The sequence below is a fragment of the Ctenocephalides felis genome, unplaced genomic scaffold (assembly GCF_003426905.1).
Source record: "Ctenocephalides felis isolate EL2017-DRISC unplaced genomic scaffold, ASM342690v1 CF-g0.4_SCAFFOLD_01886, whole genome shotgun sequence".
Lineage (NCBI taxonomy): Eukaryota > Metazoa > Arthropoda > Insecta > Siphonaptera > Pulicidae > Ctenocephalides > Ctenocephalides felis.
In genome coordinates, this window is record NW_020538040.1 from 42487950 (window position 1) to 42505152 (window position 17203).

Consider the following 17203-nt stretch of genomic DNA (forward strand, 5'->3'; position numbering starts at 1 on the left):
TAAATATTGCTTACCGACTAAGGTCGCTGCTAATAAATTATCGATTGACGTTGCAGTAATTACTGTAGGATTTCCTGCTCCATTCCGAGCATTTGGGTTCGAGGAAGCTGCTAACACATTTCTAACCGTAACCTGCTGCCTTTCCAAACCAGCTGCTATTCCCGAGAGCAAAACACCAGCAGAAACTGAACCCCACCTTAATATATCAGTCAATTTAATAAAATTGAAAAACTATTCTTAATTTTTGCTTTTGGAAATGAAGGCCAGAAAACAAACACATGTTTATTAAGTACAATAAAATATAAAAGATAAATAAATATTATATGTTCATATTAGTAACTTATTTATGAAAAATTTATTAATTTTATAATTATTTTTAAAAATGGCACATCTTTTGTTGTAAGTCCTTATTTGCAAAATAGATTTCAAGTTAAATTGTATAAAGGTTTAAATTTTGTGTTTTTTTTTTCATTTTGACCGATAGTACTCTAGAGCAGGGCTTCTTAATGGGTTGCGTAGGAAAATTCGCAAGTCGCAAAAAATTTCAATGTCAAATATTATATATCATTTTAGAACATCACGTCTAGGTTATACAACAAATTACAACAAATTCTAAAATTATATATTTTTATATATATCTGTATATGTATATTGTTACCAAAAAATATATTTTTTTTAAATGTATGGGGTCATCAAAAAACACGCAATCATAAATGGGGTCGCAAAGAAAAAATTTTTTTTCATGTTTTTTTAACAATTCCGAATTTTTTTAAAAATACTAAATGAAAAGTTATAGTTTTGTGCAAGGACCATACGATAAAGCGATGTATAGAGAAGATCCTCTCCAAATTTGAAGTAAATCGGTTCATTAGAACTCGAGATATCCTTACCGCCAGCTCGAAAAAAGTAGTTCCGAGAAAAACGAGTTCAAAATTTTGAAACAAGTCGGACTCGAACCGAGGTACGTCACTAAAACGGCTATAACTTAGGAAATAATAGTAACTTTGAAAAATCTTTTTAGTGACATATTTTTGAATAACTAAACTTTGAAAATATGAAAAAACAAATTTTTCGATTTTTTCAAAATTCTACAGTATAATACCCCCTTAATAAAATATTTATTGGTTTACTTACTTTGTTCTTATGACACCAGATTCAACAGGACATTGACTAATTTGATTATTATTTCCAAATTCCTCGTATTCGATATTTTCTCGAGAGTGGCGATTGCTGCTTGATCTAAAAAAAGAACAGGAAAATAAGTTTTCAAATAATCTTAACAGTACTAACAATAAGTAAGTTTCAAATACAATTTTGGTATAAAAAACAAATTAGTTATGCTTAAAAATTATGAATCACACCAAATACAGTTTAAAACTCGATTTTTGAAATATTGGCAATGCCTAGTGTCATATATCTACCAACAATATCATTTTATTAAAAATCTGAACTAATGATGTGAAATGGTGGTCATGCAATTATTTCACAATGATTAAGCTTTCGGACGCGATTGCAATAATGAAAATTTACGAACAAAATTTTTTTACCCCAATCACTTATACATACATTTAATACTAACTAACATTATAAGTTATACTTACACTTTTCGTGGAATTCTTATCGATCTATAGGGAGCAAGTTGTCCACATCTGGAACCTTCATCTCCTCGAACTTCTGTTTCAATAGATGACGAGAGCATAAAATGTAAGGAACACTGTGAAAAGAGCAAATATATATATATACAAAAAATGCTAATATATATTTCCTTATACATATAAAGAAAAATATAGGTGACTGATACAAGAAATGTGGAAGATTTTGTTATAAGTATCTAAATAAATTAATATAATGAAACAAAAAATTATTTGAAAATTTTGGCATCCTTTCGGTATAATGGGAGAGCAATCTAATGGACCGATTCTCCCGCACAACAGAGTAATGTTATGGCAAGGCTATGTTATGAAGAACTTTTCATATTGAATATTGACAAAAGCCATGTGGTTGCTGTTTTTTCAGGTTGTCAGATAGAAAATCTAACCTAGAAACCGCACAAATGTCTAAAAACCGGTCTTAGATAACAGGGTCTTTCTAGCCCAGCTTCATAACATCATGTGTAAAACGCCTAAATGCACAGCAAATACATGACGTTTTGACAGTATTCAGTATGATTCAGTACCATAATGTATGGAAGTTGAAGCGTAGCATAATCTTGCAATAACATTGGTCTTTTGTGCGGCAGAATCGGCCAATAAGCCTAAAAATCCCTAATCAATATGTCAAGATCATCCGCAGCTTCGGAATTTGACGATTTTCGAAATCATTTTTTTTACATCATCGACAATATCTTTGTCTAGATGTTCATCTTCGGCATCTACTTAGTCATATAAAAAAAGCTTCTACCTCTTGCAAACATTTTATTTACTTATAGTTAGATTCACCGTACTTCGTTGCCATCACTTGAAATTTAGAGCATTTGATTAGATTAGATTGGACGTCGAGCATAACAGAATATGGTTACTTTTTTATATTTCAAAAATATTACTAACTATGCTACGTACTTAGTTGATTTTTTTGAAAATCATTTGAAATATTTGCTAAAGAACTGGAGACGATAGAAAAAATACATATCATCCGACAATTGTCAGTGAGTAGTTGAAGATCCTATTTCTTGAAATATTTAGAAACCATGCGTAAATGGATTACAAGTAATTACTAACCAGTTGATTTATTTTACTATGTAAACGTTTTACTTTTTACACAATTGTCTTACCCTTTCTATGTCAGTGAGAGTATTATTAGGAAAAGGCTTGCCACTATTTGGGAGAAGTCTTGAAAAAATCAGAGCATGTTTCTCAAACTGCTGGCCTGTTGTACTGAAAGGAATTACAGCACTGGAAGGAGCAACACCTTCGGCTTTTTTGATACCGTCTACTTTGAATCTGTAGCATATTTACAAAAATTGGTGAGTCATAAAAAATAAAGTGAATATCTATAATCAAGAATATGCAAAACATCGAAATTGTTTTATTAAGCAAACGCATGAAAACATGTTTTTAAGTGAGTATGATCTGATCAAATCATTCCTGATGAATAATATTATGTGTAATTTAAATATGATCAATATAGACACTCCATATTTGCCTATAATATATTTTGCAAAAATTGGTGAGTCATAAAAAATAAAATGAATATCTATAATGAAAAATATGCAAAACATCGAAATTGTTTTATTGTTAATAAGACGCATGAAAACATGTTTTTTCAAGTGAGTACGATTTGATCAAATCATTTCTAATGAATAATATTATGCGTAATTTAAATATGATCAATATAGATACTCTATATTTGTCTATAATATATTTTGCAAAAATTGGTGTGTCATAAAAAATAAAGTGAATATCTATAATCAAGAATATGCAAAACATCGAAATTGTTTTATTTAAGACGGATGAAAAAATGTTTTAAAGTGAGTATGATCTGATCAAATCATTCCTAATGAATAATATTATGCGTAATTTAAATATGATCAATATAGATACTCTATATTTGTCTCTATATAATATATTTTGCAGACACTTGAGCAAAAATAATTGATTTCACAATTGTATGTGACTAATGATATTAATACAAAACAAAAGATAATGATTTGATATCGATAAAGTTATCAATCACCGTTGTTTTTGAGTTCGGTTATAATTATCAAATAATGTTTTGGCATATAGTCTCAAAATTAATGGTTGATAATTTTTAGACATATTTTTACACTATCTAAAAAAAGATTTTTGATTATTCTCAGTGAAGCCAAACATAAATTTATATCAAATATTCCTTACATCAAAGTATGAAAATTAAATTTTAGTTTCTTTTTCAAATCATTTAGGATTAAAATTTTATTATGATTTCTTGACATATTTTCAGCTGCATTTATAATTTTATTAATATAGCACTAATATATGTAATTCTTTGCAAAGATATGCGTCTTTTTATAGTATCTATAATTATGTATAAATGACTTTGGTAAAAAAATAAATATATATCTCCTTTTAATATATTTAATCTCACCTATATAATAATCCTAGTACAAGTTCTCTCAAACTGAGCCTGGTTTGTTTATCACTTTCAACTTTTCTTATAAGATCTATCAGTGTTGTTAAAGTTGCAGGCAGTCTGTTGTCTCGATCCAGAAGTTTGGGATTTGTGTAACATTCTACCAAAGAAGCGGGCACTCTTTTCTGTGTATTTTCTTGGGTATATACTGACACTAAAATACTACAAACTACGAGGAAAATGCCTGAAATGTACAGAAAAAATATTTTCAAGAGATGGAACTAGTGGTGTATAATTTTATGCATTAAGACATAATTTTGGAATTTTTGATCAGTGTTGGAAATAAAAACATTACAACAAAACTGGAACCAAAATTACATGATTTTTTTGAAACCGCCAGTCTTGCTTTAAAATCATTGATAAACCAAGTTGTATGGTTATTATTTTACTATGGTTACAGAGTAGTAATTACTAATATCGATTATCAGAGATATCGAATAAGAAATATTATTAAAATTTTCAATATACTATATTTAATTTCCCAAGCTCATATGATTATTTAACGTTTCAATTAGCAATTACTTGGATTCAATTAGTAGAGTATAACACTAAATTTAAACATATGTAATATTTTTAGGTAGTGAAAAGTATAGTCAAAAACAAATATTTTTTTTAACAGTCAGCAGCTAAGTTAATGTATTATTGTAAAAAATACTTTTTTAAATTATGTTTTTTTTAATAATCATTTACACGTTTCTCGTCTCGATTTGCTCTTGTTTAGAACAAGTACAAATTATAATATAAAAATAATATAAATATAAATAATATAATATAAAAATATTATATAATAATGTTAAAGAAATAATAGCAATTAAAAATGTATACAACTATCAACACAAACCATAGATAACATAAGAAATACCTATTACGCCAAACTTTAATGATTTTTTACAATTAAACTACTTTATATAGGGTAGAGTGGGGCACGAAGGTCCAATTTGACTTTGAGCAAATTACATTCTAAAAACCAAAATAATTATATCACAACAAATAACACATATAAAACAAAAACTATCTGACTATGTTGAATAAAACTCCCAGCTAATACATCATTGCAAAATGTTTTGTTTTTGCTGGTATTCAATAATTTGTCACCTGGTCCATTTTACCCCATGGGCGGGGTAAAATGGGGCAACCAGAAGACGAACAAATCCAATGTCTTATTATTAATTTTAAAGGGATTTTACAAATTAATAGCTACATTATTCAACCAATGCAAAATTTAAATTTTATGGATGCATTTTCTACAGAGATAACACTGCATATAATCCTGATCAGGTATTTTGTCAAAAATATTTATCAGCAGAGTTGGAATTTTTATTTATTTAATTTATCTCTTGCAAAATTGCAATTTTTAAACTTAATTTATTTTTGAATTTACTATATTTTATTGATTACACCTTTGCCACTAACAACGAAAGAAAGTACTATTGTTCATAATTTTTAAACATTGCCGTTTGACTCCTCATAGAGATATTGCATGAATCCAGGTAATGGCTGGTTATACATCATTTTCCCTTTGCTTTCATTGTTGTTAAAAAAATTCTTAAATTTACTTGTTTTTGAAATATCGGTGGTGAAGCTTTTTACCCACGAACCTTTAAGCCCCGCTCTACCCTATTTCAACAAACTTTTAATAAACAACAATGAGTTTTTAGATCCATTATAGTTATGCTAAATACAAAATATCAAACCATTGTTTTAATTTACTGACTATATCACCAATCGTAAAATATAATTGAGATTGTGGATTGTTTTGTGAAATTAGTTTTGTACATCTAAAAGTTGTAACTAAATGCAAAATTTTACTATTATTCAATAATATATTTCTTAGGATTCTTATCACCCCTTCGATGATGATTTGCAAAAGATAAACTTTGCAAATAAGCGATAGATAACTTACTGAGGTCGTAATCGCTTGTGTAAACTATAATATAATATTTTATTCCCTCAGTGAGTCATTTCGAATCTTGTTCGTTTTTCTCTTTGCATGAATAACACAAAAATCGCATGGGATAATGTGAGATGCGATTCAATATTTTACACAATGGGCGGACAGGACCAATGTTCAAATCATACAATTTTCAGAATCAATTTGGTGAGTCATAGAATTCTGTAAATTGAAAATGTGTTTGCGTATTTTGTAATTCAAACAAATAACAGAATACAATAAAGAAATCTGAAATTAATATACGAGAGTAAAGTGAGTCAAAATGTGATAATCTAACATTTTTTTAATCTATTTTTTTTTTTAATTTTGAAGTGAACCACATAACATATTTATTATAAATGTGTTGAAAAAAAGTCAAAGACTATGTCAAATTGATTAGAAGAATAAGTGAGTTCCTCTGTACAAATACATATAAATTGCAAATGAACAAATTAAGAACCTTGTTATGGTAATATTAGCTTATTCTATTATATAGGTTATTGTAGCTCGCCTATTTCTGGTCAAATCTTGTTTACGTCCTTGTCAGATAATATTGTGATATTGTGGTTTCATTTTTTATATAGCTAAATAAGAATATATTTCAAGTAACTCTTCAACAACTCAATAATTATTACTGGTATTTATTTATTTGTAGCACGTGAAAACTGCTGAATGTTTCTAAGGGAGAAAAAAAGAGTATTTCCATCAAAAACGTTCTTTAATGTAAAATCTTGAATTTTCACCAAGAACTTTCTGTATAGTAAAAAATGAGGAAGAAATCCTAAAACGATTTAAAAGTTCAAAAAGCGTTTGAAAAATACCAGATAATCTCAGAAAAGTCGTTTCTTCCTATTTTTGTTATAAAAATTGTTTAAGAACTTCTTAAATTGCTAAAGCTTTTTATATTTAACTATTTAAAGGATTTAAACCGTTAACAGGTTTCGGTAATTAATGTTTGTTGCAGTTTAATAAATTATCTATTTATTTGAAAAATATCAGCAGAAAGTAATGTTTTGTAGTTTTCCTAAAGGTTCTAGTCATTTCCTCTAATAATTTGCTTTATATTAAATTACTTAAGACTGACAGTCATAAATTTATAAAATAAATTAATAAAAGTGAAACGATCTACGTTTTTGTTACACCTCACTTTACTAAAAAGTAGTACGTTTGCATATTTTCAACATACAATACCTCGTGTCTTTTCCTTAAAAGTTGAAATTAGTATATTAGTACATTTTTTTAGAAAGGACTTCGAAATGGTGTAATCCCTTAAATAATAGAGAGTAGACGATTTTGTGGCCAAGCCGAAATTATCATATAATAAAGATGCAATTGTTTTATCATTTTGATAATAAATAATAAGAATTAACTAACTATTGCAGACTTGCAATAAAATTTATTAAAAAAATCATCTTTGAGCAGCAATTAAAACTAACTTATACTTCTACAACAATGTTTTTTTGAGAAGGTAATCCTAACTATCTATATATTTTGATTTTTGTTTATTAGAAGACAATCGAGAAACAAGTATACAAAAAAATCAAATATCATAAAACAAAGATTTTTTTAGAAGGTAGCCCAATTGTTTCTTTCCTAATGATGAAGATATATATTTGAACGTATTGCAACAAAGCCGGAAAGAGCTATTTGCACGTCGACAGATATTTTGATCTTTATTTCCCAATTTATATGGATATCACTACAAAAGCTGGTTTAAATAAGCACAATCAAATAAACTGACAAATTATATCTTCAACAAATAAGTCTATAAATTACACACATCACTGATATATTTGTAATTTTATTCAAATATTCATTAGTTTTTAAGTAAGTTATAATATTTCCAAAAGTTTCCTGAAAATGCTTAGTTAGCCAATTGTAAAATTATTTTTCAAAATTGCAAATACAATTATATTAATGCTCCTTACATAATATCAATCATAATTAGACGTAAAAGCTTTCAAGTACGAAATATTTAAAATATTTCATTGTAGTATGAATCATCCAAAAATTCAATGAAAAGAGAGGAAGTCAAACGAGATTTTTCTTGTTGACCTGAATTATTTGAAATTCTTCTGTTACATGAATCACCATAAGCGGCTAAATGCCTGAAAACTGATTCATATCTACAACAGTGAAAATTGCCCTAAACTATGATAACAATTGTACGAATGATAAGGCGGGCTTTGTTGACATAACGGCTTCAAATGCTATACAACGACATACTGGAGATGTGACAAACAGACCGAGTTTTAAAAAAAAACAGATATTAAAAAATATTATAGCAACAATCAAGATCTTACGTCCTATAAGCTGTTGGGCTCAAACTTCTCCTTAGGTCATACTTTTAAATGGTAACCCAACGGTTGATCCATCCATATTTGACAATTTTATTATTAGATTTTATCTAATATTATTCAATTAGGTGCAGCAATATCGAAATTGATAGTTAATAATAACATGCCATTCTGATTTGTATATCTCGCATTGTTTTACAAATTCTCGTTACTTCGCTATTAAAGTGTTTTTTACTTCAAATGTTAATTAAAATCATTATGGGAAATTAATACCAGCAATTTATTTTTGATTCACATCCAATGAATTCAGCTTTAGTGTGTCATTTTTTTCAAGTGAAATTTTTTTTCAATGTATATATCTTTCTCGTGTTTTAGCATTAAATTATTTTCTGAAATTGTATAAGCATATTATATGCTTATACAATTTCAGAAAATAATTCAATTAATAAAACCTTAAGTGAATAGTGGAAGATACTATTTGCTGCATATAGTATCTTCCACTATTCACTTAAGGTTTTATTAATTTATAGTTTATAGTTCATTCAATCATAAATAAAGTTCGTTAAAGATAATAGAATTAACTCACTAAATAACGAAAAATATTCATCATTGAACTAGTAAATTTTCTGTACATATGGGAATAAATATACCGAGTATTGAATTTAAACAAGTAATCAAGTTTATTTAATCAAGTTTTTAATTATACCAATTTTTCATTTAAGTTTAAAATATCCAGTGGTGCTATTGAAAATGTTGGTTAAGTTAGATTTTTTTGTATCTGTTTAATCTTTACCCAAAAAAGACAAAACCCACTATCACATGTCACAACCGTACCCAACGCACACTTTTAAAAACAAATCATCGTTATGACTTACAATTAGCTAAATTATCTACGGTTTCGTTGGTAATTAACTACTAACGTTTAACTTACAGTAAAATAAGTAAAGCAACATATCTGTATACAAGTAATAGTTATTATTAAAACAAATCGAATAAAAAACTTACTTTTGACTCTTTAAAAGCAATCCGGTTTACAGATTTTGTCAATGTAGGGCGCTGACTAATGCAATAATATAAACTTGTTCAAAAAAGCATACTTCACCTTTCTTCTCTTGGACCCTATCTCAAAATCAGTATAATTTAGCTATTATGACGGCTAACGTACCTTGGCATAACCGTTCCAAGCCGTTTATTATGTTCGAAAATTTTTATAAAACTATCATATTTTACGAGAGTCAATTACATTACATCAATTTTTATTTTAAAAGTTTTACTTGTTTTTAGTGACGTAATATCTATTTGTTAAGGCATGAGCACCTGCGGATTGAGTATATGTGATACAATTTTATCAAGGGAGATAACGAGTTGTAATACGGCGGTGGTATAGATTGCAATGAAAATTGTAAAATCTACGAGAATATTTCATATTTCAAGAAAATGATAAAATTTACTACGTTAACTTCACAGAATTCCATATAAACATTATCCTCTTGATTCCATATACATTATGTGTATAACATATTTATCATTCAAAAGCATTAAAAAATCATGATACTTGTAAAAATTATTGATTTAAATAATTTAAATTTTTAAAAATTCATATATAGAACAGTTCAGATAAAGTATAAAATCTGATAAAGTGACAAACAAAAAATATTTATTAGCGCTTTTCTTTTCGGAAAATAATTTTGTATAGATTACACAATTTCTGAATACACAACCATTATATTATTCATATAGAGTAGAGCGGAGCACAAAGGTCCAATTTGACTTTGAGCAATTATATTGTAAAAAGCAAAAATTATATCAAATGTCAAACAAACAACTATTAGACTATGTTCAGTAGAACCCCAGCTAATTCAACATTGCAGAAATGTGAGTTTTCACTGTTTTTCAAAAATTTGTCACCTGGTCTTTTTTAACCCATGGGGCGGACAGGGGGCAAACAGGTCCAATGTCTTATTCTTAGTTTTATAGGAATTTTACGAAACAATAGATTCATGTTCAGTTGGTCCTTTTTATACTTGTGTAAGCTGTTACAAAGGTTATATAAAAAAAATAATTGAATCTAACACAAAACTATTAAGGTAATGGTTTGTTATACATAATTTTCCCTTTACTTTGAAATATTATCGTATCTTCACTTGTTATTGAGATATTGATAGTGGACCTTTTTACTCGTTTAACTTTTAAGCCCCGCTCTATCCTACTCAATTTTTTTGTTATAATTATATTTAATTTTAAATGTACGAGACGTTGGAGAATCTATTCATACAGAAATACTTATTTCAACGTTTTAACAAATGCGGAATTGGATCCTGTTTTCTCAATCAATTCAATTGGATTTATTATTTTTAATAACTAGTCTGTTTTTTAAAGTAAAATTTTTTTGAATATATAAAATGTTCAATGTCCAAATTTTGATATAATATAAATATAAACAAAAAATACGATTGATACGAAAATAATATAATATTCTAGTTTTATCGTTAAAATCATCGAAATATGAATAATAAATAAAATTACATGTTTTACTATTTGAGTTCTCGAATGCTATAAGTTAAAATAGAAATTATGGGAACTTATTTTCATATAGATATGGGAATGAATATATGAGTGAAATAAAAAAATACTCAGATTTCAAATTTGCCAAAAAATGTACGGTTTGCCCTGAGGAACAACATTTATGTGAATTTGTAGCATTGTGGATCAATAACATTATTGCTTATAATTTAGATTGTATCTCTTTTGAAAATATTCATCAATTATCATGCAAATTTAAAATGAAAATTGTCATAACTAGTCAACAAATTTAAACTAACTTCCCAAAAAAAGTTTAAAAAAAATACAGGAAAACGCAATATGTATTTTCAGGGTTGAGTATTTATACATTCTATCACTAAACATCTATTGCTTGAATCAAAATTTTGTTTTTATAAGAAATATGCCATCTATGGATCTATGGATCTATGGACCCATTAATTAGGAAATTGCGTTACAATATTTACATAGAAATTAGTTAGATTGATCTACTCAAAATCTAAATTGGAAGCAAATTGTAATTCTATACTTGCCTTGAATAGAACTGTGTTTTTTAAAAATAGAAAATATTAATAAAAAATATTTGCTTTTTTTAAAACAGAACTCTCATTTACATACTATGTTCGAATTGCGTACCATATATTTTTAGAACTCTATATTTGTCAGAAATAACTATTGTGATGCGGATTCATAATAAAATGAGAACAATGTTTTGGAATAGGGTAAGAATTTGATTCATTGGGTACCAAATTTCAATTTTGACGCATTTCTACTTGACCTACTTAGTAAAATTATTTATTAGCTTCTATAAAGGAATTGATATATGTCAACACTATCCAAACATACACTAATACACATGGATGCAAGAGCATTATATACTTAAAATATCCCAAAATCAATGAATACAAAATGTAAAATCAGAAATTATACACCGTGTGAGATTGTTCTTGAACATGTTATTCAACTTGGATCAACTTATATTTTACCTTTTCCTAGCACAGAATTAGTTATCCACATTTTGTAGCACTTGAATTAAACAATTACAAATTATGCACATAGGACATTAATAATATATTGCGATTCTTTACAACACTGATCAAAGTATGAAATGATAAAACATTATTCTAGTTCAACCTGTATCATGAAACTAATGTGAATGATAAGATAACTAATAACCTGATAACCAAAACCAAGCCCAACGTGCAGTAAGTGAAGGCAAAAATTGTATTTCTGATACCAGACATTTTTTTAGGATTATGATTTGACTTGTAAAATGATGTGTAATAATGATAAGTGACAAACGATCACAAGAAATAAGTTTATTTTCTTGTTATTTAATTAGTCATTTCAGCTAAAATATGATCGATTTTGTTTTTTTTGAAGAGAGGTAATTTTGTAAAGAAATATTTTGACTGAACTAGAAAATCAGTGTCACCTCCATCGAGAGCCACAACATACGTTTATATTATTATAACTGTTTATACACTTAAAAAATATTGGAAGTAGTATTTAGTTAAACTTGTATTTAGACATAATAAAATCGAAAAATAAATTTCAAAATTTGCTCAGCTATTCCGTTATTAATAATTAATTCTTTTACGTACACAGGTTTTTTCTTTTTAATGTGAGAGTTAAAATCACACAATTAATACTCAATTTTAGTATAAGAAATTATACTAAATTTGAGTATTAATATGAATATTCATTTTACAATTTCAGTAAAAAAAATTATACTAAAATTAAGTATTAATATAGAGCTTCTATTATATATTATACATATTAAAATTTATTAATATTAGTATATCAATATATTAACCCTTTCGACTCGGATGCCGCCGGCAAAATTCATATAAATCTCGATTTTAGCGAGTGGAAAGAGTTAAAGAATACTATTTCTGTAAAAATGGTAAGATTATATTTTTTTGTAAATATTGGCTAATTTGTAATCATCGGTTAAATAGAAAGTTAAATAGAAAAAAAAATTAAAACAGGATTTGCAAATTACATAAATTCAGTACACTTGAAAAGACTTGAAGTTACAAGTTCGTAATTAAATTGAAATTGCTTTTTTTTAAATCGTTTATATTAAGAATAAATAAATTTAAAATAATTACTGTTATCACTCATATATTAAAACAAAAGCTTTGCTTCTTTAAATTGGCCAGCTTAAAATAAAAGTGGGTGAAAATGTACATCAGTTTAAAAAATAAGGCTAAAATGATTTATGTACAATTTAGTATAAAATTGACTAGTGGTGAAAAATTGATAAACTATTTAAAAATATTTAATAATTAAATATTAAAATTTTAAATATTTTATTTAGCCGATAATTACGAATTATTGGACGACATGTTTATTTACATAAACTGTATGAATTTCTAGTGCTTAAGCAATTATAATTGTTTTTATTTATACAATACAAACTTCGAGATAATTTTAAAAATAAAATATTGATATACTACCAACTTTCTGAACTGTAAGGCAAAGTAAATAAGTAGCAAATTGATATGATAAATATAAACAAATGGTTTTGTTCATATTATTCCGTATATTATATTATATCTTTATATTTGTTAAATTTTTATTTAGTTTTGTTTATTTCTTTAAAAAATATACTTATGCCTAATGTCTAATTATGACATTAAATAGAAAAAATATTAAATTTTAACCCTTTCCACTCGCAAATTGCGAGATTCATATGTATTTTGCCGCCCAAGCGGTGGCATCCGAGTGGAAAGAGTTAATATTTAATTAATGCTATAATTAAAAATATAAATTATAGCATTAAATAGGAAATGTTAGTATTAATTTTTCAGAAATATTTTATTGCCTGCCGGCTTAGATATGCAGTTTACGAGTATCACATACATGTCCTCGGTAGTATAGTGGTCAGTATCCCCGCCTGTCACGCGGGAGACCGGGGTTCGATTCCCCGCCGGGGAGGATATTTTTTATTTATATTTTTTGATAGAATCCGTTTTTTATGTGAAATGAAACGACTTATATTTGTTAACTATTCTTATAGCGATATTAGAATTCATAAATTCTATAAAATGAAAAAAAATCGAGATTCATAAATTTTATAAATACAATTATTAAATATATTCAATTTATAAATTATTTTACTAAAAATCCCGTTTCACAGGATACCAAAAAAAAAAAAATGCAAAAATAATGTTTTTCTTCCTGATATGATGTATTTTTTAAATTCAATTAAAAAGTTGCCTGAAGGCAAATTCCTGGGACAATTCGTAACGTAACTTTATATGTTCAAGAGCTCAGAAAAAAAAAAAACATTCATCGTGAGCATTTTGAATTTTGTTTTTGAATATTTTCGAAAATTTTTAAAAATTTGAATATTGAAAAAATTGCCTGTTTTGAAAATACTAATATCTCTTGAAAAGTGTGTGATATCCATTATTCATACTGTCGAAAATATCTTCAATTTAAACATTTTTTTGGATCTTCGAAACCGCAGGACCGGCCTTTGCAAAAATTCTTTATTATGTCAATACAAGTAAAATGTTTTTTGAATCATACAAATCGGATCTTTCGTTCTCTCAAAAACTTAGTTGCCATTCTAGGCACTTTTTGCTCCGTATCAATAGGAATCGAGTTATTTTTGAATAATGCAAATCTGTTGATCCGTGCTTCCAAAAACGTGGAAAAAAATTGTATCCACACACACGGACATATACACCTATTCATTTTTTTAATTGTAAGGTATGCCAAAATGTTCAGAAACCACTGAAGCGTATAGAAAATTTTATTTTTGGGATGTCTATAACGTAAATGTTATTAATAAAATATGTATGTATAAAGTATGAAAATTGTTTCATAATCTCTCATACCAGACACATCTGTAATAGTCTAATAATATATAAATGAATAAATAAAAAAAATATATTAAAATTAAATATATTATTCTATATAAAAAAGTATTATTAAAATTTTAGATAAAGGGTTCTACCCATGGCAGACCGACTCTGTAAGCTGAGATTATAAACTCCAATTCGATGCAGGGAAGAATAGTGTGAGAGATTTTGCATTGCCATTGCACACCGCATTGCTCGAAATGGTCTATTTTCAGTTGGCAACATATTTTTGATCTATACTTTCAAGTGAAAATGGACATCGCTGCTGCACTATGTTAGTTTGTCAAAAGCGGGGTTCGAACTCTCGACCCCGTGAGTTTAACCATTACACCATGGAAATTTTATGTATAAATATATTATTTGATGAAAAAATATAAATATAAATTACAAAAAAAATAAAAAAATGAATTGTATTTTCGCAAGCGAGCGCAAAGAATTAAAATACACGCACTATTAACCCGCTAAATTTAGTTTATAGCATAAACAGAAAAGTTCTCAAATGTAATAAAATATGTTAATTAATTCAAATAATATATATTATTTATTTAGTATTAAAATATGTTTGTAAAACTACTTCGACGAGGATGGGATTCGAACCCACGCGTGCAGAGCACATTGGATTAGCAGTCCAACGCCTTAACCACTCGGCCACCTCGTCACATGGAAATTTGACTACACGAGGCATATAGGAGCTACGCGATCCTAACAACGTACTACTAAAATAGAACTATAGTCAAAAATTAATTAAATTTAATTATTATTATAGTTGCAAAATTAATAGATTTTACTACTATATAAAAATGGCTTAAATTGATTTTTTACGATCCAAGATAAAAATTGTTGCACATGATTTTCTAGAATTAGTTTAAGTAAACAATTCAAAGAATCTATATGATAAAGGTAATGAAAAAATGTGTATATATAGCAGATAAGTTATCAAACTTATCAATCAACTTATCAATTGTGTGTTTCAATAAGAATATTGCGCATCATAATATTGTAGTGAATATTCGAACCTTTCAAATGAATTTTTCGTACTGCTAAAGAGATGACACGAGTATATGAAGTATATAAATTGTAATTTGTATCAGTTCAGAAAATGTGTATTGCCCGATGTGATAAAAAAAACCAAACTAAGAATCCGAACTAGTAGTGCACGGCATTGTGCCTTAAGGCTAATTATTGGAACTTACCGTACCAAAAGTAAGTTTTAAAAAAACTTTGCATTATTTTTATATTTTGATTTTTTATTGAAAATAACGGCTGGACGTTTTTTAACTTCCCGCAGGGCAAGTTATAGTAATCACAAAAAAATCCAAAATGAAATTTTTTATATATCTTTACGTTTCACAGGTTTCTGAACATTTTGGCATACCTCAGAAAAAATGGATGTGTGTGTGTGTAAGTATGTATGGATAAAATTTATTGTCCACGTTTTCGGGCGCGCAGATCAACCGATTAGAATGGTTCAAAAAACATTCGATTCCTATTGATAGAGAGATATGCTGATTAGTTTTTGGCAAAGGCAGGTCCAGCCGTTTCGGAGATACGAAGCAAAGAATGCAGAAAATATAAATCGAGTTTTTGAGAGATCAGAGCATCGGATTTGAAAGATCCAAAATACATTCAATTCGTAATAACAGGGAGAAGTAGTGATTATTTTTGGCAAATTCAGGTCCAGCGGTTTCAGAGATACAGAGCTAAATGTGCAAAAAATGGCAGTTTTTGAGAGAACTAAGCGTTTGATTTGAATGATTCAAAGAACTTTCTGCTTGTTTTAACAAAATAATTGCTTTTGAAAAAAAATTGTTTCAATTTTTTTTGTATATCGAAAATCATTCAGATTTTAATTGTAATCCTGACTCAAGTTCTAATATACTTTGAATAAATATTTATATAACAAAATATATATAATTTTTTACTTTTGATTATTTTGCGATTACTATAACTTATCCTATGAGAGAAGTTATAAAATTTATTAAAGATACTTAAATTCAAATTTCAAAATTCTTTCTTCACTTAATAAAGAATTTCTTCTCTAAAGCTAGTTTTACGATTTTTCTTGGAAAAGACGTCTAAAAGAAAATTTGCGTGGATTTTCCTAAACGTGTTAAAAATCGATAAGAATTGCATTTTAGCAACATTTAAAATTATTATTTCTATCTTAAACGATTTTTTATCATTAAATCACTTGTTGTAGGCCCATAATATTTTAGAATTTTTGTCAAGCCCATAAATTCTGGGGCAAATCCTCTCATAAAATAGAAATGTTATGTTAACGCTTGTTATGGGTCTATCTTCGTATAAAATGGCAGTAAGAACTGTCAGAAACTATGTATTTGCTGTTATTATTGTATTTACACATAAAATCTAACTACACATATGTGTTATCAATAAGACATCAGAAAGATGCACTTATGATAAAATTGTTATATGACAAGTGAAACGCCTGA

At 27.4% G+C, this 17203-nt stretch overlaps 1 protein-coding gene and 2 non-coding genes across 3 annotated transcripts in view; 1 reads left to right on the forward strand and 2 right to left on the reverse strand.

The window, feature by feature from the left end:
* LOC113374989 overlaps positions 1-11968 on the reverse strand; it is a 13362-nt gene extending 1394 nt beyond the window's left edge. Inside the window, exons 1-6 of the mRNA XM_026614944.1 lie at positions 11862-11968; positions 4063-4291; positions 2771-2939; positions 1602-1714; positions 1135-1239; positions 15-196 (exon numbers count right to left, since the gene is read on the reverse strand). Of these exons, the coding sequence (XP_026470729.1) occupies positions 15-196; positions 1135-1239; positions 1602-1714; positions 2771-2939; positions 4063-4291; positions 11862-11892 (829 nt within the window). The 5' untranslated portion in view covers positions 11893-11968. The remainder of the gene's footprint in view (positions 1-14; positions 197-1134; positions 1240-1601; positions 1715-2770; positions 2940-4062; positions 4292-11861) is intronic.
* Positions 11969-13746: 1778 nt separating this feature from the next.
* Trnad-guc lies at positions 13747-13818 on the forward strand. Its single transcript has one exon. It is a non-coding gene; the product is annotated as a tRNA-Asp (tRNA).
* A 1508-nt stretch (positions 13819-15326) lies between these two features.
* On the reverse strand, positions 15327-15408 carry Trnas-gcu. The gene has a single exon. It is a non-coding gene; the product is annotated as a tRNA-Ser (tRNA).
* Positions 15409-17203: the final 1795 nt, after the last annotated feature.